Genomic DNA, 26181 nt, shown 5'->3' on the forward strand with positions numbered 1-26181 from the left:
ACACAATCTACAGTGTTGGAGAAAAAGGTATGAAAGTTGTCTTTGTGGTTCAGTTTCTCTGAATACATCACATATATTTGACTTGAACATCACTTGCAAGCAAGAACAATTTTTTCTGATATACCTCTCACTGTGTGACCATGTAATACAGTAACAGTATGCATTAGAGTTTATAGCAAGGTAAAGTTAAACATGAAGAAATTCTCATGCCCACTTGATGACTGTCTCATTCACATCTGTGAACAAATGCAACATTTCAACCTGAAATCACTTCTTCATGTTTAGATGGAATAAAATCACATGCGACACAAATGTTTTGCTGAAATCCTTTATTTTAATTTGCTGACAAATAGAGGCGATGTATAATACAAACCTCAGACTTAAGTGTTGTTTGATCACTCAACCAATTGATTCTCACAAAAGGCTTTGATATTTTTTAGGGCAGAGCCCACTTTTAAAATGGGGAACATGAATGTTCATGAAGATTTCTGAGCAACTGTGAAAAATCCCATTTCAGATGATGATAGATCCCTGCTGCCAAATAAAAAGCCTTGAGCAATGATTCTCAAACGAGCTGCGGTATGTAAATCTGACGTTTCAAACCAATTTCTATAATAAAACAATTAGAACCAAAATTATTATGAAAACAAGACACATGGCTTAAAATAAGACATCTGTTCCAACATTAATACTGAACTTTAGAGATTCTGTGCCATGTATCAAACTTTCAGAAGGAATGCCAGCCTTTCTATAACAGCAAAATGTCTGCATTGGCATTAGCACGGCTTGCTAATGCCAACATTTCTTTATTTAGGGGCACCTGTTAAAACAATTCCAAATAAAAGTTAGCATTTCTGCCCCCATGAATAAAAAGCTGCAGAGAACTAAATGGCGGGGTTGGTAACCTCCAGCATGGGGCTACCAAATGCGTTACACTTCATGTAACATTGCTTTCTGTTGGGATTTAAAAATAAATGATTTAGCGTACAGAGTACATCAAATCCGTAACGTACTTCTGTTAAGTGCCATCATCTGCTGATTAATTGCCATTTTCAGGTGAGCTAGGCCAGGGCTCGGAGCTCCGCCTGCTCAGGGTGGGGCGCCACATGCTCCATGGGTTGTAGGTCCGACTCATCTCATTGGAGGCTGGTGGCGACGGGGTGGGACTGCTGACCAGATCCGTCAGAGTTGTTGAGTTGGTCGGTGGAGCAAAAGGGTGTAAGGCTGAATCTGCGCTCGTTGACCAAATGGAGCTGCCGAAGGGTGTGGTTGCAGACCAGGGATTGCGGGTGTTTCCCAGGAGTGACTAGAACAAAAGACCAGAAATCTCCACAATAGTAGCAAGAACAGGAGGAGTATCTGTGAGCTACATTAGCACAAAAATAATGGATCTTACTGCGGTTGGGGCAGTCGGTGAGCTGGAGCTGCTGGGCCAGGAGTGCAGAGAGTCACTGCTTGGTATGTCCCATATGGAGGAGGAAACATTGGTGAACTCAGGCCAGCTCTGCTGAGGCTCAGAAGACTTTGGGAGATTCATTCCACTGAAAACTAAAAACAACACACACATGATTCAGTTTGACTCCAGCAAGTCATGTATAAACTGCTCCACCAGTTACTCTACATTCTTCTCTTTGTTATCAGCCACACAGGTTACCTCCTGTCAGGTTAAAGGAATTGTTGGGTCCGAAAGCAGAGAATGAGTTGGCAGGGTGGAAGTTTGGACTATTGGCCGTGTCAATGGGACTCCATAATCCAGAGCTGTAGCAGGAAAAAAATTACATATTCAGTATATGTATATGTATTACATGTATTCAGTATTCAGGATTGTATCTTGATGTGAATTTTAATTCTCACATTACCTGTCAGAGCTGTCACTTTCCACTGAGGTCATGTGTGCCAGAGGCTTTCCCTGGTTGTCACTTTTACCTGGGCCAGAACCACCTGACGGGAAGATAAAACATTTGCGTCCTCTTGTAAACAAACTATCACAAGACACACACTTTGACCAGGTGTTAGTTCGTTGCTACATTTTTACCTGGGCTTTTGTCATAACCTGCAGCCACAGCAGCAAAGGTGGGGTTGCCATTTTTGCCTGGGAGCGGAGCGGCTGTAGATACTTTATTTCCTGGGGCCTTCTTCTGGTTTCCCTCACTGCAAAGATGTCAGAAAATCAGCGAGGATCTGGATTGGTTGAGCGCACTGAAATGCTTCATGAGTGAAGTTTAGTGATACCTGTTACTGTTGAGGACGCTGCTGTAGGTGCCTCTGGACAGTAAGCTGGGAGAGGTGGGTGGAGGGGAGCAGGTCCCGGCTGTTACTGATCTCTTCAGGAAAGGGTCTGCATTTATTGTCTGGAGGGAGATCTGCTGAAGACTATCTGCTTCTGCATGTGGAGAACAACACAAAAAGCGCTTTATAAAACAGATTATTGGGCATTTTAGACAGGCATGAGGAGGTCGGGCACTGGATATGACAGGTTGGTTTCAGGTCTGGACTTACGGACGCTGTTTTTGGAAAGAGGAACATCCCACTCTGGAGACGCAAACTCCTTCTCGCCCTCAGAGCTGCTGCTGTGGCCAAGCTCTGGCACTGAGCCGCTAGACAACAGTTTGGCTAACAGAGAGGGGCGCCCGTCTTCCAGCTTCCCGTCTACTGCCGAAAACAAACATGTCACAAACACATCTGGTGCTGCGGCAAAAAGGGAACGTGACAACATTTAAGTAAAGCAACTCACATCTCTGTTTCTGCAGGGGTCTGGTCTTTGGGATGTTGGTGAGAGGGTGGAGAGCTTTGGATGTGAAGCTCTTGCGTTGTTTGTTCTCCAGTGGGGTTACATATGGCAGCTCCAGAGAACTGAGAACAATAAAGATTTGTCAAAAAGAGGATAAAAAAAAAGGAACAAAAAGCGATCGCTGTCATCTGCAGTTAAACAAACCTGGATTTTTCTGCTTGGTTCTCCTTCTTTATGGTTCCTTGTTTCTTGGTTTTGGGTTTAATAAGGAAATTTGTTTCCTCTTTCACTTTTCCTGTGGTTACTGTCCTTCCTTTCTTTTTCACTGGTTCCTGGCAGAAATGAAAAGAAAATGTGTTATATTGACATCTCTGCAGAGTTTATACTTCCACAATGATTATTTTTGTCATTTCCATAGTAGTAGATGCAATGGAAAGAGATGTGAGACTCCAACGCTGTTATTTAATGTATGTCTGCTTCTTAAGTCTCCTCTCTGTACCTCTTTGATGTTTGTCTCCACATCTGGATTGGAGGTCTCTGTAGTAGTTGAGGAGCTGTCATCGTTGTCAGCCAGGTTATCTTTAAGCTCGTCTCCCTTTACTGTTGATTTTTTCTCTTTCTCTTCCTTCTTCCTCTGGGCTTTTGTTTTACCCCGCAGCTTCCCTTTGGATTCCAACACTGAAAACAATATGAACACACACTTTCAAAACCTGTTAATGATGTCAAAGACCTGTTGTCCTTCTCTCTCCTGGTAGAAATGAAAGTGTGTACCTTTGTTTTGTATCGACTGTGAGCTCTGCTCCTGCAGAGGCTCGGCATTAAGTGTCTCTGGACGGTCAAGGTCGTTGTCCATGGCTCCGAGCAGGTTGGCATATTCTGCATCCTCAGGGCAGAGGCCTCTGTGAGACAGCGATGACCCGGCTAAACTTTGACTCTGGAGGTCCAGTTTGGTGCTCCGAGCCTTCCGGTTGGTTAGTTGGCAGGCAGCTGGAGGGCCATCTTGGCCTGAGGTTGTACTTCCTTTGGTCAGCTGGGAGGAAGTAGCTTGCATAGATGGGCGGCTGAAGCCGATCCTGGACCTCTTATCTTGGCTATCTGAGTCTGATAAGGTACGGCTGTTGCCCTGACGGCCTCCAACCCGTGCTGCTCCGTTGCTGGACGTGTATAATACTCTGGAGTTCTGGGGTGAATCACTGTAATCGTTCAACCTGAACAGAGACAGAAAAGTGTTCAGTTATACTGAACATGCTGCATCTTCTGACACTTAAACCAACTTTCTGTGGATCCTTTCACTACTTTGTTATGTGTTGATGCCGTGAAGATAACTGCTCAGTTCTTTTTGTCTCTTACATTTTTACTAAATCTGAGTTTATTGTGACATTAGCGAAGTTAAACAATTGTAACAACTTCTGAAAGTGCATTTAAACACAAATTAGACTTGTGGCTTCAGGTTAGATCACAGCATGAAGTCTAATTGAAAATTAATCTGAACCTACTTTGAGAGTTGATTAATGGTTTAAGTCAAACGTTTGGCAACAATGCTACCATTTGATTTACCAGCTTCTCAAATGTGAGGATCTTCCACTTTTCCTTGTCATTACATTAACAGTCAACTCAATCTTTGGGTTTTGAACTGTCGGTCACAAAAAGACATCTGAATACGTCACCTTTGGTCTCTCAGCACTTGCAATATGCAATTTTCATTGTTTTCTGACGTTTTATAGACCGCAGGATTTATCAATTAATCGACCCGACAAGTTGATAATGAAAATAATTGTTAGTTATAGGAAAACAGAATATGTCTGTTAAAGGTTTAAACTGGTGCCACAAAGATGATTTAAGCGCTGCGGTCACAGCATTTGGGCTTTTGCATCTGGAAAAAGTGCAAATGTGCGGTGAAATCTCACAGACTGTCTCTGACTGAACATGCAAAGTTGTCCGAATGGCCAGTGATAACTGTTAAATACTGGCAACAGTGCCAGACACTGGAAAACCTGTGGGCAGTGGTTAACCTCAGCCCAGTGGTGATCAACAGTCTTCTCTCAGTGTCAGAGCCCCAAATGTAAAATGATGATCTTTGTCCTTTGTCACACTTTTCCGTGTTAAACTTACTTTGAATCACTGTGAAGTTGCACAATGTCCCTGAGATTAAATGGTCTCCCAGTCTCCAAGGTGGAGTTGGATTCCACAGACACACGTTTCTTAAAAGGCTCCCATATGCTCTGAGCCTCCAGGTAGGCTGTGGCAATCACCAACAGAAACATGGAACTGAAAGGACATTAACAAAACTCATCATTTTTTGTGCTGAAATTAAGTTTTAGAAAATACAGCAGCAGCAGCAGCATGGTGGTCTAGTGCATTTCGATACCGTGACTTCACTCTTTCTACCGGTCCTAATGTTACACTCACCTCATAATGAGAGACACAATGATGTAGAGCTCCAGCTCCCAGCTCGGTCTGGGCAGGGTCTCTGCACATGCAGCTAACACGTGGTAGGGCAAGGAGGCGTTCAGGACAAACACAAACTCAGAGCCCCCACACGTCACCAATTTCAGCTCCCGGATCACTCGAGATGAAGTGAAGTCGGGTGTAAACCTGTAAGGAAACGAGGGAAATGTCAAAGTTTAAAAGACTGCTCATTAATCTGCACCGTGTGACCACAAATTAGTAATAAAATGTATCGCCAGAGGTCAGAGGACTTAAGTGATGGTTAGTTGGAAGAACTGGGGATCTATGTGCCACTTGTATGCATCAAGATATATTCATTTTAAAAAATGTCCAACCTGACCAGTGACCGTGTGTGTGGGTGTCTGTGGGTGGATTTCAAACATCCTTTGTCTCAACAAAAACTGGAAATGTTCTAACATAACTGACTGGTTACACATTGCTATTTGTTACAATGAACATGCCTGAGATGAGGCATGTAGCAAACCTGTTTGAGGGAGGCGGCCACATTTTTTCATTTTCTTCTTGTGTGGTCATTTTCAAAATATGTATTAGACACAAACTGACGGAGCATGTACTCCCTTTCTGTCTGCTAAAGTTCTGGACTGATTGCAGCATTAAGACAATTACAAATCAGAAAACATACACTGTAAACAACAGTCAGACCAACATGATTGTAAAAAAAAAAAAAAAACCTGATTCAAAAAAGTTAGCTGTCAAATGAGTTAGCTACACTGTTCATGCCAGGAAGGAAGAAAGTATCATCAGTTAGAATCATCATTGAGTCTCCACAGGAAGTACGGTACTGTAAAACTCTAGTAAACATACACAGAGTGCAAAGAGGAAAAGTAAGCTACTAAAGTGGCTAGCTTGGTTAGCAGTAAGCTGATCAACTAAATTCTACTAAAATTGCATATATAACTGTAATAAAAAGGAATACCTACAGATAATTCTTCAACAAGTTCATTTGGGGAGTAGACTACAGATGTTTGTCAATATTAGCTCAGTCACAGATCTGACAAAAAGCTGGATGTAGCTAACAGTTTCAGCTAACTGTGTAGCAGCAGTTAGCAACAGAGTGTTCGACTGAAAACAAACTGCTGTTAAAACAGTACAAACGTAACCGTCATGGAAGCAAATGACTCATATCCAAGCAAACACAAATGAGCTCATTGTGAGCACAACAAACTGTTAACATGTATTAGTAGAGAAATCCCCTGCATTAAAATATGACAACATAAACTCATGTGATAATATGCACAGTGTGAAAAAATGATTTAGTGTGTATTTACTCTCTAAAGAGAGACATCAAAGCTATTTACATTATTAGTTTCACTTGTGCTTTTCAAGCTATGACAAGTCAAAAGTTGATGATGAAACATGCTAGTAAGGTGAGTTGATTTTTCCTTTTTTGTCATTTTTACTACATTATTTTCTACTGCCATGTGGCCCTTGAAGCTTAATGACAAGCTTAATCAGCAAGTTTACGGTATGTAAACAAATCATAATCAGAAAAACTATTATTGTAGGTGGGTGTGGCTTCACGTTTGACATAGTTCACATATTAAAAGGCATTACATCGGCTGATTAGACCTCTGCTTAGTCGGGACTTTTCCACAACCAACATTTTGACATGACGGCAGAAAAGGAACAGGTGTAACTGATAAGATTAACGACGGCTGCATTTGGATTTCGGTGCACCGGTTCCCTGGCCTTGGTGTTGTGCAAGGTCGCCAAATTTCATGTACTATAGAGACACCCATACACAGTTCTGAGAAGAGGTCTAACCAGGTAAAACAAGTGGAAATACTGTGGGTTTGTGTCATGAGAGCGTAGGAGTTTTAAAACACAACACTTTCAAACTAGAGAGAAGAAATGTCAGTTCAATTACACTTTTATTAACTTTGTTTTGTAAAGTGTAATTTTCGTGAGTTGACAGCAGCTTAATGTCTCAGAATCACAGCAAAACTTCACAAAACCATTTAATGACAACTGTAAAGAAGCATTCAAAAGGAAAATATCAATGCAGTGTTTTTCTTTTCTCTGTCTTTCTTATTAAATGACACTGTTGCTTTCATGAAATCTGACTCAGGAAACCAGCAGGTGACTATTTTAACGAGGAACTATGAAACTATGAAAGAGAATTCAGAGACTGAAACAACAATTAAAAGTGTGGAGTTCTCCCGCTCTGGTGTAAAAATCTTTCTATTATTATTTTAGTGCTTTGCAAATGGACGAAAATGTATTTTGAGGATGACTGAAACTTAAAGTGATGAAGAAAAATGAGACCTGAGGGGAGCAAGCAGAAGCTGCAGGGAGCAAGAGAACCAATCCTCTTACTGAAGGCTTACTCAGCCACAGAGGTTGAAGACAAGTATTAATAGAGCGCACGCACACACACACACACACACACACACACACACACACACACACACACACACACACACACACACACACTAGAGCAAATTAGACTGGGCAAACTACTGGAGAAAGAAAAACAACACGTGTAGCGCACTGTTCACTTACAGTATGATGAGGTCTTTTGAAGCATTTGGTTTAAGTGCAAATTCTTGACAATTGAGAACTTTGAATCCATATCCTTCACAAGCTTGCCCGTTGATTTCTGCCGATCTGATGGTGATTGGGAGCAAGCCTGTGTTCTCCACTCTGAATGTTCTTTTGAGAGTGAAGTTTGGCTCCTTGACTTTTGTCTCTGAAATAAACAGGGAGACAGGAATTTATGCTCTTTGAGTCGGTTGCAAATAAGACAGAATGTTTTTATTATCCATCTTTAAAAAAGGGAATTTGCAATTTTGTGGGGAACGAAGTATTATCATTGAGATTCCTGGGATAAACTGAATGTTATTATTTTGTCACTATGTGTCCGATGTGAGAATACACCAGCACATACTCTTGGAAAATTGTTAACGTAGAAGTTTATCAGTGCATCTACAGAAGGCACAGATTTCAATTCCCTTCTAGTTTTGAAAAAAAATGATCCACCTTATTAAATATACTGATGTTAGTAGTTGATAAATGTACAGAATGTGTTTTACTATCTGTTAAAATGATCAGAAAAAGTGATAAAGTATAATATAGTAAATGCAGACTTGGTAGTAGTGGACATCTGAAGTAAATCAGCCTCTATGTTGACACTGAGCTGAACCTCTGCAACACACACACACACTCACTCTCTGTGCAGTCTTTCAGCAGGGCCTCGGTCATCTTAAACCTCAGTGAGCTGCCTTGTCCCGGAGGCTTCCCTGCAACCTTCAGGCTCTCTGTTGTACCTCGTCCGTGAAGTATGATCGTATCGATCACGGTCAGATTATTCCTAAATAGATAAGAACACAATTTCAGAAGAGGAAAACAAAACATTTACTGATCGTACGGTTCTGTTTGATACTTTTAAAGCTGACGTTACCTGACTATGAGGAGGGAGGAGACACTGTGGTTGCTGATGGGAGTGAATCTCACACTGAATGACTTGACTTCTCCGGGCAGCAGGAGGAGGTTGTACACAAAGGGTCTGGTTGATCCCTCTACAAACCCTGTACTGCTCTTCATTAGGGATGTCTGACAAAAAAACAAAGAGCCTGTTAGAGCCAAACAGCTTCCACATGCTTCCTCGACCGTAGACAAGAGGACTGTGATTAGCAGTGCAGCTACTTGCCAACCAGCTGATTCTCTGAATGCCTGAATAAGGGTGAAATCAATCATCCCTTTTGTAGTACTCACGTGATTTCTGTGAACCTGGAACTCTAAAGTGTTTGTGTTGATGTTGATGTTGGACAAATTCCCTAACGGCAACCTGGAAAATGAAATCAGAGAGAATCACTGTATTTTTCCAGAGAAGAGGAGGGGATGAAGAGTAATAAACATGCTGGAGTTGTTAAGACTTCCCACCTGTCAGCCAGCTTTCCAGAAAACACCGAGGGGTTGGGCAACAGCGCCAAGGGGAGAACTTGGACAAAGACGGGGACGTCGGCAGGATTCTGCAGAACCACCTCCTCGTCCTGCAGACACACAGAAAGACATCCGGCCCTCAAGTCCAAACACAGAACTTTTAACAACACCTTAAAACATTCCTGCATGTGGTTTGTGCACATGTGCATGCGTGTGCCAACAAGAGGCGGATTGTTTCTACTCACAGAGGAGCTGTTTGTGTTGGTCAGAGGGAATGTAATGCGTTGTGACGAGTTGACCAAAGAGGGCCAGGTCAGCTGTGCTGTTATTTTCGCTTGCACGTTTTTCTGAAGATCTGTGTTGACTTCAAAGACTGCTTCGATCCTTCAGTGAGAAAACAAAAAAATCTTGTGACATGCTGTATATAACCCACAGGTGAAACCTGATAACCACAAAGCCTGAAGCCTAATAAAGTACCCTGATATGCTTACTTGTGGCCTGAGTGCTCTTTCAGCTCTTTCCATCGTCTGAGAAGTTTCTGGTGAAGATCCACATCAGCATCCCAGATATCCTCCTGTAACGCCAGTCCATGAGGCTTTGACTCAGCTGTGAAAGAAAGATTATATTTTTATTTTTTTAAAATGATCTCTTATTTGTGTTACACAGACTCAAAAAGCTACAATATCAGCAACACTTACATTTAAGCACAAATGGAAGCCCCACATAACAGTGATCACCACACTGCAAGCTGGCGTCAAAATAAATATTTGCCACCTGAAAGAAATGGAGGAAAGAAAATGTTTATGTTTGGAAGTACGGATACAGCTACGCTAGTTTTGCGCCACAGGATGAGGGCATACCTTAGATTTACGTCTGGGCTCCAGCTCGTCTTTGTTGTTGCGGAGCTGTTTGTAATAGAAACGTATATCTTCTGTCAGGGAACGGATCTGCTGTAGTCTCACTTTCTGTGTGAAAGAGCTTTGTATGCTGAAACTTTGATGGACAACTTTCCCCTGTAGAAAAACAAATGACACAACATATACAGACATGTCAAGAGCCATAACACCTCAGGCATTTAACAGGAAGGTACATCCTGCTTTTAACACTTTCATGTCATGTGCTTGCTTCAAGTGTGAAATCTCACTCTCATATCTAAAGTTAGAAAATAAGTACAGTGACTATATTTTAAGTCCTGTAATTCTCATGAATAGATCTTTTAAGTTACTTACGGGAAATGAAGGTGGCAAAATGATGTGTTTAGGAGAGCTGTTTAATGTGCCCACTGCAATAAGAGCTTTCACTGGGATGGTTAATATCTGAAGGAAAAGAACAATTCATGTCAACATTAGACTGAATGTTGGTTGCACCTTCCTTTGTATGAAAAACATATCTGAGCAATGACTCACCTCATAGTCTGTGGTTATGTGTATGGCTCCATCGTACGTGCCCTCCAGTGCCTTGGCCACTAGTGTCACTCTGAACGCTGCGTAATAGCCAGATGCTAATATCACCTTTGTAGAGACAACAATATATCTATTAGTTTTTCTTTTTCATGCAAAGCACATCTTGTTAACAATAAGTAGCCTGTAGATTCTCCACACCAAGCAGCTGTGAAGGATCATGGGGTTTTTTTGTTTTTTTTTGCATTCATCAGTATTTCGTGACTTTGGAACTGAAAGGCTCTATCTGCTATCTCAGTGGTTTTGAGATATTGTGGTTCAAAGTTTTCACATCCTACAGAAGATAACAAATATGGTACGCAGTACAGTTCTCTTATCAGTTCAACTCACAGGTACGTTTAATGTACTTTAAATATACGTTATAATATAAAAACTACATTTTTGAATGTGTTTTTACAACAGGTGTTTTGCAGATAGAAACTTGTGCTCTAAACTCATTTTCACTTTGAATAGTAAAACATAACAAAAAGCAAGACATTTAAAAAAAAAAAAAAAAAAAAAGTCAGTTGCGGATGCAAGTTATGATATGAGACATCTGGCCACAAACAAACATGTTTTAATCTAACTTTCACTGATAGATTTGAACTGAAAGTAACTCATCACGTTTTACTAATAATGCAACAAAACATTTTTTTTCTTTATTAATTTCTGCTGATGCTGTCTCTCCTTGTTCTACATGTTATGTGTTTGTTACTTCCCCTCTATATGGTGTTCTTCTGTTCTGTGCAAGAGTCACCACTGTCAGTGTCTGAGCTTGTGTTTATCTGCTGCATTACATATTACGTTATCCTTATGTATTATTACATGTTATTATGTATATTGCATTATGTTGTAAACAGACACAAACCACAAAGATATGAGCATGGTCAAATCAACGTCTTCTCTAAGTTGCTGTCATCTCTAAAAGTCGCCATAGTAACTGTAAATTACTAATAATAAATATAAAGCTGACTATTAACTTAGTTAGCATTGTTACAGTATCATTTATAATGTTTTCATAATCATCAATTTTGAGGTTTCAAAACTTGCTGTTATGATTGGTTCTCCTGTGTTCATAATGAGCAGTGATTGGCTTTAGCAGGTTTACCAGGCTTTAGCAATTAGGGAATGACTTTGGGGACAGAACCTTTACTTTTTTCAAATTATTGGGCCATTAATGCATAAAAGTAAAAAATAAACTGACACAAAATGTTAATGACTTGTCAAAGAATAGTGGCAGGTTAATAACTATATGATTCTAAGGTCACAATTTAAAGTATACGAAAGTAAACATTTGTGTGTTTGCAGTGTAATTTCATCCAAAACAGCAACACTACAACATCTAAAATGACCATGATGTTAAACTGAGACCTGTGGAAGAAATATGTTGTTTTTATATCTGCTTTGTCTTGCTATGATATCTTGCTGTAAAATATTATGTGCTCACTGCTTTGTTCATGTTCCCACTCCTTTGTACTATAATATACTGCTCTAAGATGTACTCCCAGGTTCTCTCTGATGTGCCTTGACCTTCCCTTCAACCCATGCCTCGCCCTTCATTTGAACTTGTGCTAAAAGCCTCTCGTCATGTTGATGAAACCCAGGACTCTAATTAAACTGATGTATTGTGGTGAAATCCTCTGCATTGTACTACGAGTGGTTTACTCCTGCTGCAGTGTAATTAACACGATTCTTTGCCTCAGACTCTGATTTACTTTTCTGCAACAATACCCATGTGACACAGTCTTAAAGTCTTAATCTCTGTCTTTATAACTGTTACCAAGCATATAATTCAAGGTACCCACTGGACATGTCTCAACGTAAGAATAGTTCCCTAACATCTTGGTGGATTTATACCAAACTACATGTTGCTTTGGATAATGATGTAATCTCATTCTTCTGCTCTATTACAAAAATCATTCAGAAAAAAAAACCCTTTTTGTTCTTTCCATGAAATTTAGTGTCATCATGATCTCAACATAAAACCAAAAGCATCGTTGGAGTGACACTGTGAAGGTCTTACTGTTTTGTGATGGGAGGCTGAAGTGTTCTGCAGCTCTCTCAGGCGACTCAGGGCCACTGTTGTGTTTCCTTTCTCTGTCTTCAGCAGCTCCATGGACAGACTGTCTCCTGTCACCAGCCAGGACTTGATCTCCAGCTGGAGGACAGAAAGTGGTTTAACAAGACAACAGTGTATCATTCCCTTTGCACTGGGATTGTTATGCTTTTGTTAAAACAGTGTGTGACTGTGCTTTAAACTACTCAACCTAAAACACTTTATCCACTTTATTTATTAAGATAAAGGCTTATGTTGCAGCATGATAAAGTTTGGACTGAACTGTATTCAAACAGGACAGACAATAACATAATTGTGGCCTATGCCAAGGAAGTTCCTCATATTATAATTAGCTTTCTTCCAGGAAAACCCCACATACATTTCATAGTCACTTCCTGTATGTTCTCACCTCTATAGGGTTACTGTTCACCACCACAAATGTGATGCTGCTGGTGTCTGTTGCACTGCGAACACCAAAGTCCAGGATGTTCTCCTTCAGACTGGGAGGCAGGACCAGCGGCTGTTCATGCAAGGCCACAAAAAACAAAACACCACAGACACATATAAATGTATCTAATACAAACTGGATGAGAACATGCTCTGATAAGATGAATTAGCTCTCAGTTCAGTATCACTTTGATGATAAGTAGGGGACTCTGAGACACAGCAGGTTACTTTAACAGACATCTTTTGTGTCCGTTGTTTACCTCCAAAAAGCCTGTGTAGGCCCGGACAGGCAAGTGAAACTTTGATGCATTTGTGATGAGCAGGATATTGCTGTCTATGTGAATGGAAGGTCGGACTGGCCGGAAGAGGAGGGAGAAGATGTAACGTGACTCATGTGGGGGAATAAGGATGGGTGCGCTGAAGTTCTGCACCTAAAATAGAAAGGAAAAAGGTGAGGTCATTTTGTTCTCCAGAAATGCAGTAAATATATACACATACACACACACACACACACACACACACACACAACACCAACCAGAATAACTTCTGTACACCCATTCTGGCAAGACTCACATTAAACATGGTTTTGGCCTCTTCAGGCAGGGACACATTGTGTAGTCGGATCGCAAAGTTGAAGGCATTTGTGAGAAATATGGGTCTGTCCACTGGGTCGACGGGGCTGTCCCTGATATGGAACAAGGTTGCTGTGTGGTCAAAGCCCAGATAGCTGAAAGAGGAGATGATAGGGCAGAGAAACTTTTAAAAAAAAAGCTGTAATTCTTGTACGGAAAAAAAATTCTCTTGTATAGTACATGCAAGCAACCTACTCTCTATATTATCATTAGTGGATGTATAGCCACAAAATAACTCACCCTTCTAAAACTTCTGCCTGGTATGGGATTTCAAGCTTGGAGTAGCTCTTTTCTTTTGCTTTAACAGTTATTTTACCAGCGAACTGATATGGTCTTCTCGCTTTTGAGGCTGTAATGAAAAACAAGATCGAAAGAACGGATAAGAGCAATGAAAAAGGATACAAGGCCCCGCAAGAGGAAGTTGTGCAACGCTAAACCCAAGAGTGTAAGAAGTTGCTAGAATAAGGACATGATGTAAAAACATTTAAAGCAAACACTAGAGTGATACTTAAGTTATTCCCTTTTTAAAATGTTCCCCAGGATGTATGAATAACCTTACAATTAAATTACAAATTCAAGAATTTTAAAAGGAAGTTTATACAAAATATTGTAAATAGCATATTGAGTTTTTATTGAGATGATTTTATATATAACTGTGTGCCAGTGAAAGGGGGGAGGGGAGGAAACTGCCATCTTGCATTTTTTGCAGTCAGGTGCAGTGGTGCATTTAACTGCATTTCCTCAATCACTTTTGATTTATGTATGCCTGTATCATGTTCCATTATGGGGGTTGTGGAGCATGCATAGGGTAGTTCCGGATGGGTATATTTTTATTTTTAACTGTTAATATCTAAACTCAAAAACAGGAACCTTTTTATTTACTTTCAAACTGAGATTTTGCCTGGTTTAAGTCACAAGCTTTGCTGTTTGTTTGATCAATTATGACTGTGTATGGTTCAAGGTATTTAGTTTAAAAGTTCAAACATGTAACATTTCAGAAGATAAAACTTACCATCAAAACTAATACTTGCAACTTTGGTATATCTGCTCTCTCCAGCTTTCAGTGTGACAGCTTTGAAATCTATGGCGACTGCTTCATTGGAAGGTGTTGTGCGTACACTCTGTAAAGCAGAAATGATGGTGTTACATAAGGGTTAAGACGACAGTTAACAGTACATAGGTTTAAAATGCAAAAGGATACCTACTGTGATTGGAACATCTTTTGCTCCTGAATTTAAAAGGTGAAGATTCAGCAGTTTTGGGCGATCTGTCACACAAAGAAGTTGGGAAAGAGAACGGAAGGAGAGTGAGCCAAGACGATCTGCAAAAAGATTACCACAGAAAAAAATGCAAGATGTAGCCTCTTTTGTAACTGACTCCATACCTTGTGACCGCAGCGTACCAAAATCAAGCATCTCTGTGGAGGAGTAAATACCAGGGGCTGCACAGAAACGACAAAACAATTTTTTCAGAAGCTGAACATGACAAATGCTGACCTGACAGATGGAAAGACAACCTGTAGCTTATGAACAAAAAGGTTGGATAGCACACCTGATGTGACCTCCACCTCAACAGGCAGGATGATGAACTGGTCCTCGTTGGGGGCGTTGGTTTTGATTCTGATGAAAGCCGTGTGGTTGTCTACATCTCTGGATGAGAAGCTGGCTCTCATTACCCCCTTTGTCTCGAATGGAGGAATCTCCTGCAGGGAAAAAACTCAGCATGAGTAAACTGTGGCTCCACTCCGAGCACCATTATCTTTCATCTTTAAAGTTCCATCAAAGATAAGATACAACACTGGAACAAAAAAAAAAAAAAAACACTAACCCATAATTTTCCAGTGCCTCCTTGTTGACCTGTAGGAAGCTCGAGATGTAGATCTCCGCCACTGGAGTACATCTCAACAACCTGGAGTAAGCCAGGAAAAGACAACACGTCCCATACATGTTAAATCAATACACCAACATGAACCATGCAAAAACAAAGCAAATATGCTAATTTAACCATTCTAATTGCTCTAAATTACCTGCAGTGGTTCACTGTATGGGTTGTGGATGTTTATTAGAGGCGAGAAGCTGCTGTTTACTGGGACTCGAGCCCCTATGAAGGGACGGAGTCTGTAGGGGTTTGGGATGCCAACCCCAAAAACCTTCAGGACAGAGATGGAGAGGGGATATTAGTCTCTCACATACACACACACACACTTACTTCTGCTGACACTAGATATGCAAGTCATGTAAAAGAAGTGTTCATATGTTGGTCTATACCTGGTATGTAAACACTCCATGATGTGATGTATTAATAAATAAAGTGTTTTCTACATTCCCAACTACTCGAGCGAGAAACACAACATCAAATGACGTGTTTCCTCCTGGTGGAATTATCTGTTGATGAGACAGATGAAAGGTTAAGGCTTCTGAGAGTTATGAACAATCATTGACCAACAAATAACTGGGTAATAATCTCTAAGATCTTAACACCTACTTCAACACCTGACCTTAAAAAGGTCCATTACTATGAAAACTTTACAGCTACACTCTAACTTTAGCATTTTGGTGCAGACTGTGGTTGCAAGAGGTGACTGTTCAGTGGCTTTTGCCTCAGATTCCCCTAAATCATTTCCTGTCAGTTTAAAGTGAAACTAACAACCTACAGAAACAGCTACAAAAAAAGAATATCTTGTTGATTTCTCACAACAGGACATCGTGAGATGTTGCGCACTAATACATTTTACAGTCTGCAATTCAATTTTTGAATTGAAGACTAAAATTTGTGAAATAAAGGAGAAGATTTTGAGAGAGAGATTTTGTCTATTCTAGATGTAGAAAGCCTTTATAGAAACATGTCTCATGACAGAGGACTAAAGGCCTTAGGTTGTTATCTTCAAAACCACAATGACTTCGCTCCTACCCCATGTCTTTGTGATCTAGATTCTCATGTCCTGAAGTTGGTATTTTTTTTATACATTTTACATGGAAAAGCACATGGCCTTGCTTTTGCTTTGGTGATCTCTTTGCTATGATTAAACAAGATCAAACAGTTCCTTCAAAATTATGGCTTTCGTGCAAATGCAGAAGACAACGATCTAGTCATCCTCCTCAAGGCAACCTAACATATATAATAAATGTCTCCTTGCCTCACTAGTAAATTGTATGTGCAGCAATTGTGCCTAAAACGGTATTATCTGTAAAGGGGATCTTTACATGCTGTACAGAGAACATGATGTATTTGCAAAAAAATTGTGAAAAAAATAAAATGCTTTGGAGAAACATTGTGCTCTCAGGCAAACAACAAATCCGTCCTCATCCTATAGGCCTTCACTTCAGTGACTGTTATCATAGTTTTGAGTATGTCTGAGAGTTATTTTGGACCCATCCTCTTGGGACAATGCATCCTGTGAGTTTAAATGATGCTTTAAACTCACAGTGTACAGTACAGGATGCTTACTTTGCTTGGTGTGGTTTTACTGTGTGTTTATGTGTCTTTATACACTTTATCTAAATAGATAAAGACTAGATGGAGACAAGGGATCACATGTTCCGGTGGCACATGTGATTTGCATCGGGACTTCCAGTGTATGCTGCTGTTTGCTTGCTTGTTGTTGATGCCTGAAGAAAGTCTCAGACTGAAAATATCTATTTGAGTAAAGCAAAAAAAAAAAGGAGCAAATGGCACCTAAGAGAAAGGATGGGATGTGTTTCTTGATAACAGCCTCTTTTGTGTACAATAATTATACTAAAGCACTGATATTGTTTATAAATGCCTCACTGTTCAAAGTAACTGGAGGGACCAGTGATAATGAAATAAGATGGTAGAATCAACTCACGGCCATGTGACTTAAGATCAACAAGACAGTTTATTTTTTCTGTATTAACATGGCAATTCACATTTTCAAAAGTTCCTTATTAGACAAAGATCAAACTTGTTGTGACAAATGGGTTGATGACAAAAAGAAATTAGTGTTTACATTAGAGTGACATTAAGGTGATAATAACTACTTACCCTATTCTGGAAAAAGGATGCGTGAAAATGTGCTGTTGTTGCTGATATTGATATCAAACTAATTTCCTCTGAGCTAGGATTATGTAAATAAACTTTCTCCATTTTTGGCATTCCAACAGGCCTGTGAATGAAGACAAGAAACACTTATGAACAAGTGGATACATTGGTCAAAGCAACAACATACAAATTAACATATTTCCTAATTGTATAAATCTCTTTACACATCACATTAATGTGAAGTCCTATGTGTTCTAGAAATATTTGCTTTTCCTTCAGGCTTGTGTCATTTCAAAAAATTGAAACTATAATTATAGAAGTTCCCTAACAGATGTAGCACGTGAACAGAAACTCTAATAAAGCTAACAATAGAATGACACTTCACACAACATGACACTAAAATCACAACCAGAACCTTCCTGTTTATCCACACCACAAGATGACTAATGATGGACTTGACGTTCCTCAAAGTAACCAGGAGGAGAAAAGGAGTACGCCAGTGGTTTTGCACGTTACGACCCATTATACTGCTCTTTTTTTATATACTGCTAATAAACATCCAAGGCATACCATAAACTCTTTGATTTCCTACCTTCCGGGCAGCCTGTGGCTTCTATCATTTCAATGTGGTATGAAAATCAACTCGCAGAGACTTGAAAGTTGGGGAGTTTTTATGATACTCCCTGATCGCAAATGCATAATTACGCAATCATAAACTTTGGCTACAGAATAAAGTCCATTAAATATTTACAGTGAAGTGTTCTTTTAACTGTCAACTGATTTGCACTTGCTGGGTTAAAATCTGAAAAACACCTGTCTGTGTGTTTTAAACAAAGTGAACAAAGAAGCGTGTGTTATGCCTCCGACACAAATGAGGTAGAGATAAACTACACTGCTTCTAAGTTTGAGTTTTTATGAGCTGATTTATTGAGTCTTATCCAACCCTGACTTCATTTCCAGCGTGGTATACACAGGTTGAGAATTTCAAGGTCTCTCTCTCATGCTCTCAAAACATTCACAACTGATAAGTGGATTCTTTATTGAGGAAGCAGGACAGGGGAGGACAGGCGGAGACAGCTGGGTTTCTCACTGTGAGCTAGTGTAGAGGTACCAGCCTCTCTGACGGCTACTGAATCATGTGCACTGTACCCTAGTAGGTTACACTTGAGTCTGGGTCGTAGTGCATGGGTGTACACTCGCTGTCAGAGAGGAATGTGGTGCAATAAGCCTGGCCTAGGTGAAATAAGGTGCTGGCTGAGGTTAGGAATATGTGGTTTTGTTAAGTGCATTCCACAAATTGCTATAATGCTTCTTCAGCAATCCATTTATTGTTGACAAGCTCAGGTCTGAATGAAATTTTAACTTGTGTTAGAGAGTAATAGCACATACTGACTGAGCAGCTGTCTGTTAATTATCCACTGGACATGGGATATGTTGTTTAATCACATATTAGACTAAGCTTTTGATCATATGTAAGAAAAATAAAAGTTCTAGTAATTTAGTTTTAAGGGCAATATATTTCTTCATTGATAACAGAAAAAAAAAGAACTGAAAATTATAAATAGTGTCTCTAACAATGTGAAATGGTGCAGATCAAACAACACAAAATGGTCAATTTGTGTAATAATACATATGAGACACTCACTGTTCGTGAAAGTCCAACATTGGAGGCTCAAAGCGTATAGGTCGGCAGTTCCCACGGTGAGGGGAAGTGCTGTGAGAGACAGGAAGATGTGACAGGAGGAACAGCAGGCTTGGAAAAATAGTATCCATGTTTGTGTGCATTTCAAACAAATGAGAAGCTAAACACACGAAGCAAGACACCACATTGTGCGCCCAGCCTTTTTTAACAATGCATTAAGATAGCCATGAGGCCACTCCCATCTGCAGCGGACTATTTCCATCTGGAAAATCTTCATGAAAATCCATAGACTGGAGCCGCGTTAAGAAACAAAATCAACCAGAGGAGATAAAAGCGTGTCTCTTCTTGACACCTTCAGAGTGTGCTGTTTCTATTCCACGAAGGCGACGCTTTTGAACATCGGTTGGACGCGCCTGGTTGGAGAACACACACATTGACTCACCAAACCTGTTTAACAACAGGTGTATCTTGACAATAGACAAGGCCGTCCCCAAAGAGAAGCAACTCTTCTTTGGCGGAGGTAATATACAACAGAACAGTGTAATGAGAGACTTCATTTCAATCTGAAATCAGAAGTTCATCAGCGATGCCTGTGTGGCAAATTACTGATCTTCAAGTCATTTGATGTTTGAAAAGCAAACACCTGAATGACACATGAACATTGTTTTACAAAGAATGTACAGAACTATTCTTGGAAAAATTAAGATGGCCACCAAGATATAACAAACATGGAAAAACTCCATCTTTGTACTTGTTTATCCACCCTTCTTTTGCACCGCTATTGATGTGATAGCACCTAACACCGTCCCCTAATACACCACTCAAATGTAATTACTCCAACATCACCCTGGAGTCAGACAATTTACCAGAGATCAATTTCACCTATTTACTACCAAGTCGACATGTACGGGAGCAGACAATGGCCATAGCAGTGCGCTCCAATAGCTGAGCTCACTGGAGACGGGATGGATTTCCATCCCCTGAGGCGCACAGAAATCCAAACAGAGACCCCGGACCATTCAGTGTTCCTCCTGGATAATCTGTGATCTACAGCCTGTCCTCACTTCTCTCATTAATATAACAACTACTGACAAAATTCTTGTGGGATTAAGGATTTAAATGTATCCTGGCTGTGAATTCAGTGTGGCCTTTTGCTTAGTGCTTCACAGCTAATGTGTTGAATGTCAGTGTGTAATTGGAGTAGCCAGGGGAGGGGTGGGGGGGGGGCTCTACGTCTTGGCCTCAGATCTGCATATGTCAGGCTAACCTTAGGACGAGTGCATTAAGAAAAAACAAACAAAAAAAAAACTGTGATAGTGAAAAGCATTTTCATTCCTGTGCAAGTGACTAGCATGTTGACAACTTTCTTTACAAAAGAAGAGTACACTGAGTAACAGGGAGGAGATAATAATTAACAACAGAAATAGGAGCATTTCCAAGCGCTGCGCACAGACGACTAACCCTGGATGATCGAGGAAAAAAAGGGGAAGTTCAACATTTTAGAAACCCTCTGAAACAACACAGTCGAACAGCAAAGTACCCCGTCCTCCCCCCCCACCCTCCTCCCCCACAACTCTGTTGAGGGAGTGGTCATGCTATGCCCGTGCAAGATAACCCTTTTATGGATTAGAACACACTGTACAAACAGTAAAGGCTCGCTGTATGCTGCACTCAGACAAAACACACATGAGAAAAGTTAGGAAAGAGTAGCTGTGTTATGTGGAGGCTGTCAAACAAAAACATGACCTGTCTTTTACATGTTTCCTGCCTTGTTGTACTGAGGTGGAAACAATGTATACGCGTTTGAGCCGTTCTACCTGTTGGACAAATAGCCGCATTTACTGTACAGCCAGTCACACAGTAAAAGATAGTTCCCTTGTTTTTATTGGTAAAGATCAATCTGTGTATTAGCATTATAGATGACTCATTACACAGTTCTTAGAAAGTTTTTATAGTCTTCAAAGCACGAGGACTTAAGACTGTAATGTCAGTCTGTGATTGACAGGAGAAAGCAAACAGTAACTTCCCCAAAGCACTCTTTTGTCAGCCATGATTGCATCTGCATTCACTGACTGTGAGGCAATGTGGCCTAACCGGGGACACTTGGCAGCACCAGAGTTGAGGCTCCATGGTGGTCTTGGTTGAAGTAATCAAAAAAACACAACCATCTGCCAGTCTGCTCCTCTTAGCCTCATCGGTGTGGGTACAAACTCACATGTCCACGGCCTGCCTCTCTAAACTCTTCCAAGTATGTAGGTGTGGCGAGAGAGGAGAGAGGCACGCTGCGGTCTGGTCGAACAACAGAGGCGCTCTCGGTGACACAGACTGAGCAGTTTCCCTGACAACTAATGTCACTAACGGCATATGATTGACAGAGCTGACGGGGGGACTCGGTGCATACGTGTGTGTGTGATCTCAGGATGAAATTTGTTGCGTCTCTCTTTCTCTAATGGATTTCATGCTACTTAACCAACCTTGTAACAGCAGTTAGTATGGTTTCAAGTTCTTGCCTCGTAGGCTCTGGCAGCTTGTGATTATGATGCTCAGGCTATTTATTTTTGGTTGATACTTTGTAGCCTGCCAGATGTAATAAAATGCCTGCCTAGGTTCATTATCCCTGACAAATAACCTTTTTGTACTTGCTTGCTCACATGACCACAGTGGCTGATGATGCATTTGCAAATTTGTTACAGTGCAATTTCAGCAGCATATTTGTTGTTAACTGCTTTGTTTGTGAATGTTTAAAGCTAGAGGCACAATGGAGTGTGCTGTAGAAGATTGGTATTGTTTTGCCCTGTCATTTCAGTTCAAGAAGTCCTTAGGCTATGCTTACACTCTCCACTTTACGTTTACGTTGTAGTAACAGTTAACAAAAGAATGCGATCCAGTAGAGCAGCACACATTACAGCCTCAAAATTCACCAGCTGAATCAGCTGTTATAGTCTCAACTAAATTTGAGCATAATAACTTATACAATATTAGAATCTACTGTACAGGTGTTTTTATTAGATTGTGCTATATTATGCCCACCCAGGTGTACATTATACTGTATATGCTCAATGTATATAATATACAACAGCAGCACTCTCCTTCCTGACTACACCCACACTTGGATAGTGGCATTTAAATACATAAACATCTATTTGATGAGGGTTCTGCTGGAAAAGAGGGGAGGACATTTCTGAAATGACTTACCTTTGTTGATGATATAAACTAAAATCAATGTCGGAGTCAGCCTACAAAAAGAACAGAGACATACATGATCATTTAAATATGATTTAACTAGGCATTACATTATTACATTCAGAGGTAGTTTGATTTGTAAACTAAGTAAATGACTTTATTTTAACTTCTTGCTCTATAATGGTGTAAATGTTAGTGGTTAGTAGCAGTACAGTTTTCAAGATGAACAAAAAAGAGGAAAGAAAAGCAAAGGCACTTACCTGTAAAAGGCCTCCCTCACCAAAATGTAGAACTTCTAGTATTGTGTCTGACTGAATGAATGCTGTGAAGAAAACGATAGGAAGACTACATAAGTATCAGCAACATCAAAAAGGAAAAAACACTCTGCTTCTAATTTCAGCAGAATTTTGGACATTTTACAAGTATGAATACTGAAAGAGAGAATGACAAACTAAATACACTGACATTTTTAACTGTTTGCCTGTCACTGAGCAAGCTACCAAGATGTGATATATTTAAATTGATTTACATAGCAAAGCAGAGGGTGCACTGTCAAGATTCAGGTTGGACGGCAGCAGCCAAATGTGTCATAAATGAGCTGAAGTGTGGTGGCGAAAAACTGTTGCAGAATCAAAAATAATTTAAAACAGCTTTCTGCTATTAACTACTGCACCCAAATATCCAAAGTAAAAGGTGCCTGTTATCAGTGATTACATCTTCCTGAACAACAAAGTAATATTAATAAAGATAACTCCCCACTTGAACTTTAATCTCTTGTACTTTCAGAGCAGACAAGAGACAGGAGAAATATTCATCTTGAGATCTGAGTTCACTCGCTGCTCTGCTCTATGTATAAGTCTGATGTCTTATCTATGTTATACCGAGGACGACTACTTTATGTACTGTCAATACAGGACACGCTCATGTGTTTCTGCATGTTATAATCAACTTGAACAGCCTGCTATAAAAAGGATGAACCTAAGGCAGTACACCCTAATATTCTTGAGTTGTGTGTGAAAAGGGGAGTAAATCCTTAGTAATCACACAATTATCAACAGGATTTTCAAGACTGGTTCAACAGATATGCAGGATGTTTCTTGCATGAACTCTCATGTTACTCACTCCTGATGAGTCTACAACCGAAAATTCAACTCACATTTATTACTGCTTTCACTCTAATGAGAAGCTTTTCACCTGACACCACCGCTGAAATCCCACAGCTTGTGCTGCAAGATCAACCTTCACAGATCGTGTTCACAGCCCACTTTAAGCAGGGAAGCCTGTTATTATGTTAGGCATGTATTGACAAATGAATATACTCCTGCTGGCTGTGAACCTTGTTTTACATTAAACTAACTCAGCAGATCCAGATCATCTTATCACTTAATGCAACGTATCACAGATCCATTATCTTTACAGATTTCACTACAGGTACATCACACGGCTCACATTACAGCTCTTCTTCCTTGGGTCAGCATTTGTTCACTTTTTTTTCAGTAAATTTGTAGAGTTTTTCCAAACTCAATTCACCCTTTGTGTTAGTATATAGTGGAATGAAAGTAGTTTCCTTACTGTATCACAGTGGATTGATACGACTGCATATTGTGAAAGTTAAAAAGGACTAGAGCATGAATGCAAGATTGCGCAGTTAAAAGTATTTTCCGTTTGGATCATTACTTCTTCTTGTTAACCAGCACATAATTTAGAATTTGCTCAATACTCACATTATTTTTAATACAACAATGAGAGTAAGTAGAAACAGATGTGATCATTGCAAAAGATAGCCAGGAAGGTAGCCATGTTAACAGACCAGTGTGTAGACGGAAAACATTGTATTTCGGAAACACAGTTAACTAAAAAACGTGTAAGAGTAAGAAAAATAGTGTAAAGTCACTATTCAAAACAAACAGGTTAAAGCTCTAAATGTCTGATCTATTAGTGCTCAATCTGTCGAGAACATGCATTAACAGTGTAGCTGTTGGTCGACTGTAGATTTATTTCGGGTTGCCAACTAAAAGGAAGCAGAAGTTGTATCCTTATTCTCCATTAAATCACATGCCACTTCTCCTAACGTGTGCCTGTGTAAATCTGTACAGACAGTTTCAACAGTGAAGCATAAAAACAGCAGCTATCTCTGTCAAAGTTAACCGTGACTCTCTTTGCTAAGTTTGCAGTGTTGACGCTGGTAGAAGCGTGACAGTTTCTTTTTCACGGCTTTAACTAAATACTCCTTTATAAAACTCAAGTGTATTTCTTTTAAGATAAAGGCTTGGGGTTGTGTTGCAACCGTTTGGTACCAATGTAAACAATTAATAGGCACCAGACACGTTTTTCGAAGTTGGCACAGCCTATCTTGTACGTGGACGAGGAGACTTGTCACTGTGACCCGACACGATCAGCAGACCTGACTGCTGGATGAATAACATGCGGACTGATCATTTGGACTGATCAGTGCCAAGCTGGAAACAACCCAGGGTCAAAATCAAAACGCTCGGCCACGTTTACAGATAACAGTCATCTGACTGTGCCCAGGCACTGACTTCAACTGAGTCCAGTATGAGGAAGGCAGACAGTGTTGTCGTTAATGTTAACTATATACACAGTATGCAGTCACACAGTAGCTGGTGTAAGATAACATAAATAGTAGCCATGATGCTAACAAGCAGCCCTTTCCGTCCCTGACTGGTATTATTTGGTATGTTTGCCTAACTTAGCCATATATGGAGGGGTGACAACATGACAACAAGCTACAAACGGAGCTAACGTTTACTGTAACGTTAAAAGGCCACATACAGCTAACCTAACTGACGGCGACACTTTCATTTTCAGCTAATGTTATGAAACAATTTCTTAAAAATGCAGCCCTCTCCAGCTTTAAGTGGAAATTCGTTAATGTCACCAAGAGATAAGTACATTTAACAGTGTTAACGAGGAGTTAATGTTAGCTGTGATAAAGTTGGCCCGCAGAGGTAACCTCAGTGTCTGCGGAAGTTAGCGCTACAGCTAATGCGGACGTAGCCAGCTAAGTTACAAACCTTGTTTATTCGCCCGCGTCGTGTGAATAAAAGCAATAAATAACATCCTCAATAATCCGACACATGATGTTCTTGTTCTTGTGTGTGAGTGGCGATGACTCTGGGCTCTTTCGTGGCTCGCCATGCCGCAGCTCTTTCTGTTAGGATAACCAGCGAGCGAGTGTGCGGACATGCCAGTGTAAACCTCCGCTGACTCTGTCAATCATAGCCGTGAAGGAAAAAACTCCAACTCCAGCGAGCAGCTAACTACTGAGCAGGACGTTAGCCTCTGTTCTTCCTCTGCTGCTTCTCTTCCTCTTCCGTTTTGTTTGTGTGACACGCACACAGCGGTGTATACTGCAGCCTGCTGCAGCGGAGTGAGCGCGCCTCTTCAGCCGCTCTGCGGTCACTGCTCAACCTGCAGACCAGCGCTTACATCCGCAAAAAGATACACTTTGTCCTTTCTTGCTGTTTTGGTTTTTGCCTGCTTCATATTAGTGCAGGCTGTTTGGTCACCACGTCTCTGAGAAGTACTGGTGGCCTATTTACTGTCATGTACCGGGGGATCTAATTATATCCCACCATAAATTATAATGTAACGACCATTAAATAGGTCAAATGATTAATTTGTACTCTACATTTTTTAATACAATTATTATATCAATTTTTAACAATGACATTTCATCA

General features: G+C 40.3%; 1 protein-coding gene across 2 annotated transcripts; it reads right to left on the reverse strand.

The window, feature by feature from the left end:
- Positions 1 to 312: 312 nt before the first annotated feature.
- On the reverse strand, positions 313 to 25904 carry tmem131 (transmembrane protein 131). 2 transcript variants are annotated; one of them, XM_042416440.1, is made up of 41 exons: positions 25516 to 25904; positions 22741 to 22802; positions 22493 to 22533; positions 19301 to 19369; positions 17659 to 17779; positions 15924 to 16040; positions 15683 to 15805; positions 15484 to 15564; positions 15208 to 15358; positions 15041 to 15097; positions 14862 to 14923; positions 14669 to 14777; positions 13897 to 14005; positions 13598 to 13751; positions 13285 to 13455; positions 12987 to 13097; positions 12545 to 12679; positions 10489 to 10593; positions 10312 to 10398; positions 9943 to 10095; positions 9781 to 9856; positions 9574 to 9688; positions 9328 to 9466; positions 9083 to 9192; positions 8915 to 8987; positions 8601 to 8752; positions 8368 to 8510; positions 7703 to 7889; positions 5141 to 5326; positions 4844 to 4999; positions 3503 to 3939; positions 3231 to 3409; positions 2936 to 3063; positions 2735 to 2853; positions 2500 to 2649; positions 2233 to 2383; positions 2036 to 2151; positions 1860 to 1941; positions 1655 to 1758; positions 1397 to 1548; positions 313 to 1306 (listed from the first exon to the last, which is right to left on the reverse strand). In XM_042416440.1, exons 1-41 carry the CDS (start codon positions 25685 to 25687, stop codon positions 1040 to 1042), a joined length of 5412 nt encoding a protein of 1803 aa, XP_042272374.1. In that variant the 5' UTR covers positions 25688 to 25904; the 3' UTR covers positions 313 to 1039. The 2 variants fall into 2 exon arrangements, with proteins under 2 accessions (XP_042272374.1, XP_042272373.1); XM_042416439.1 differs by having other exon boundaries at positions 2500 to 2652.
- Positions 25905 to 26181: the final 277 nt, after the last annotated feature.

The sequence above is a fragment of the Thunnus maccoyii genome, chromosome 7, assembly GCF_910596095.1.
Source record: "Thunnus maccoyii chromosome 7, fThuMac1.1, whole genome shotgun sequence".
NCBI lineage: Eukaryota > Metazoa > Chordata > Actinopteri > Scombriformes > Scombridae > Thunnus > Thunnus maccoyii.